This window comes from Penaeus monodon, chromosome 29 (genome assembly GCF_015228065.2).
Source record: "Penaeus monodon isolate SGIC_2016 chromosome 29, NSTDA_Pmon_1, whole genome shotgun sequence".
NCBI lineage: Eukaryota > Metazoa > Arthropoda > Malacostraca > Decapoda > Penaeidae > Penaeus > Penaeus monodon.
The window spans coordinates 33,417,148-33,417,945 of NC_051414.1; the positions used below are offsets into that span (position 1 = coordinate 33,417,148).

At 70.9% G+C, this 798-nt stretch overlaps 1 protein-coding gene across 3 annotated transcripts in view; it reads left to right on the forward strand.

Moving 5' to 3' along the window:
* The window catches only part of LOC119592184 (serine/arginine-rich splicing factor 1B-like), a gene marked incomplete in the record, with an annotated part of 17,363 nt that continues 16,565 nt past the window's right edge, over positions 1-798 (forward strand). For all 3 annotated transcript variants that reach the window (XR_005230416.1, XR_005230417.1, XM_037941014.1), the window contains 1 exon segment: positions 1-247. Coding sequence is in view for 1 of the 3 variants with exons in the window: in XM_037941014.1 (XP_037796942.1) it covers positions 75-247 (173 nt within the window).

The following is a 798-nucleotide window of genomic DNA, read 5'->3' on the forward strand; positions in this document are numbered from 1 at the left end:
GCGCGAGGGACGCCATTCCGCCATTCCGGCTCGGGCGCGGAGGAGGTGCACGACGCGCCGGCTTTTTTGCGATCATGTCTTACGGGAGAGGAAACAACGAGTGTCGCATCTACGTGGGGAACCTGCCCCCCGACATCAGGACCAAGGACATCGAGGATCTGTTCTACAAATTCGGCAAGATCGTGTTCATCGACCTGAAGAACCGCCGAGGGCCTCCGTTCGCCTTCGTCGAATTCGAGGATTCCAGGTGGGTCTCGGCGCCCTTCGCCCGCGCCCTGGCGGCGGCGGCCTCGCAGCCAGGCGCGGCCAGGCGCAGGGCGGCCGCCAGACGGGGAGGAGGGCGAGGGCGGCCACGGCGCTCGAGTGCTTGCGAGCGTCGGCCTGCATGACGTCCTCGGCGGCCCCGGGAGGCCCAGGGGCCCCGGGCGCCCCAGGGGCCCCGGGCGCAGGCAGGGTTGGGCGCCAGGTCGGCGGCGGGAAAAGGCGGGAGGCGATTGAGAAAGCCACCTGCGCGTGCTGGCGTGCATGGCAGGGTGCGTGGAGGGCGGCCGCCGCTCGGCCTTGAGCTTGGCGGCGGCGCGGGCGGGCCGGAGGGCGGGCCGGAGGGCGGCGCGGGCGGGCCGGAGGGCGGCGCGGGCGGGCCGGGGCGGGAGCCTGCGGGAGGAGAGGAGCGAGGGGGGGCGCCTCCCGAAAGCCAGGTGGTTGTGATGCTGGCCTGGGCTTAGGGAATGGTCTTTGCGCCTTCGTGCTTTCGGGATGGAATTCAAAGCATGCAGATGCTGAGTTTTGGAATGCAAC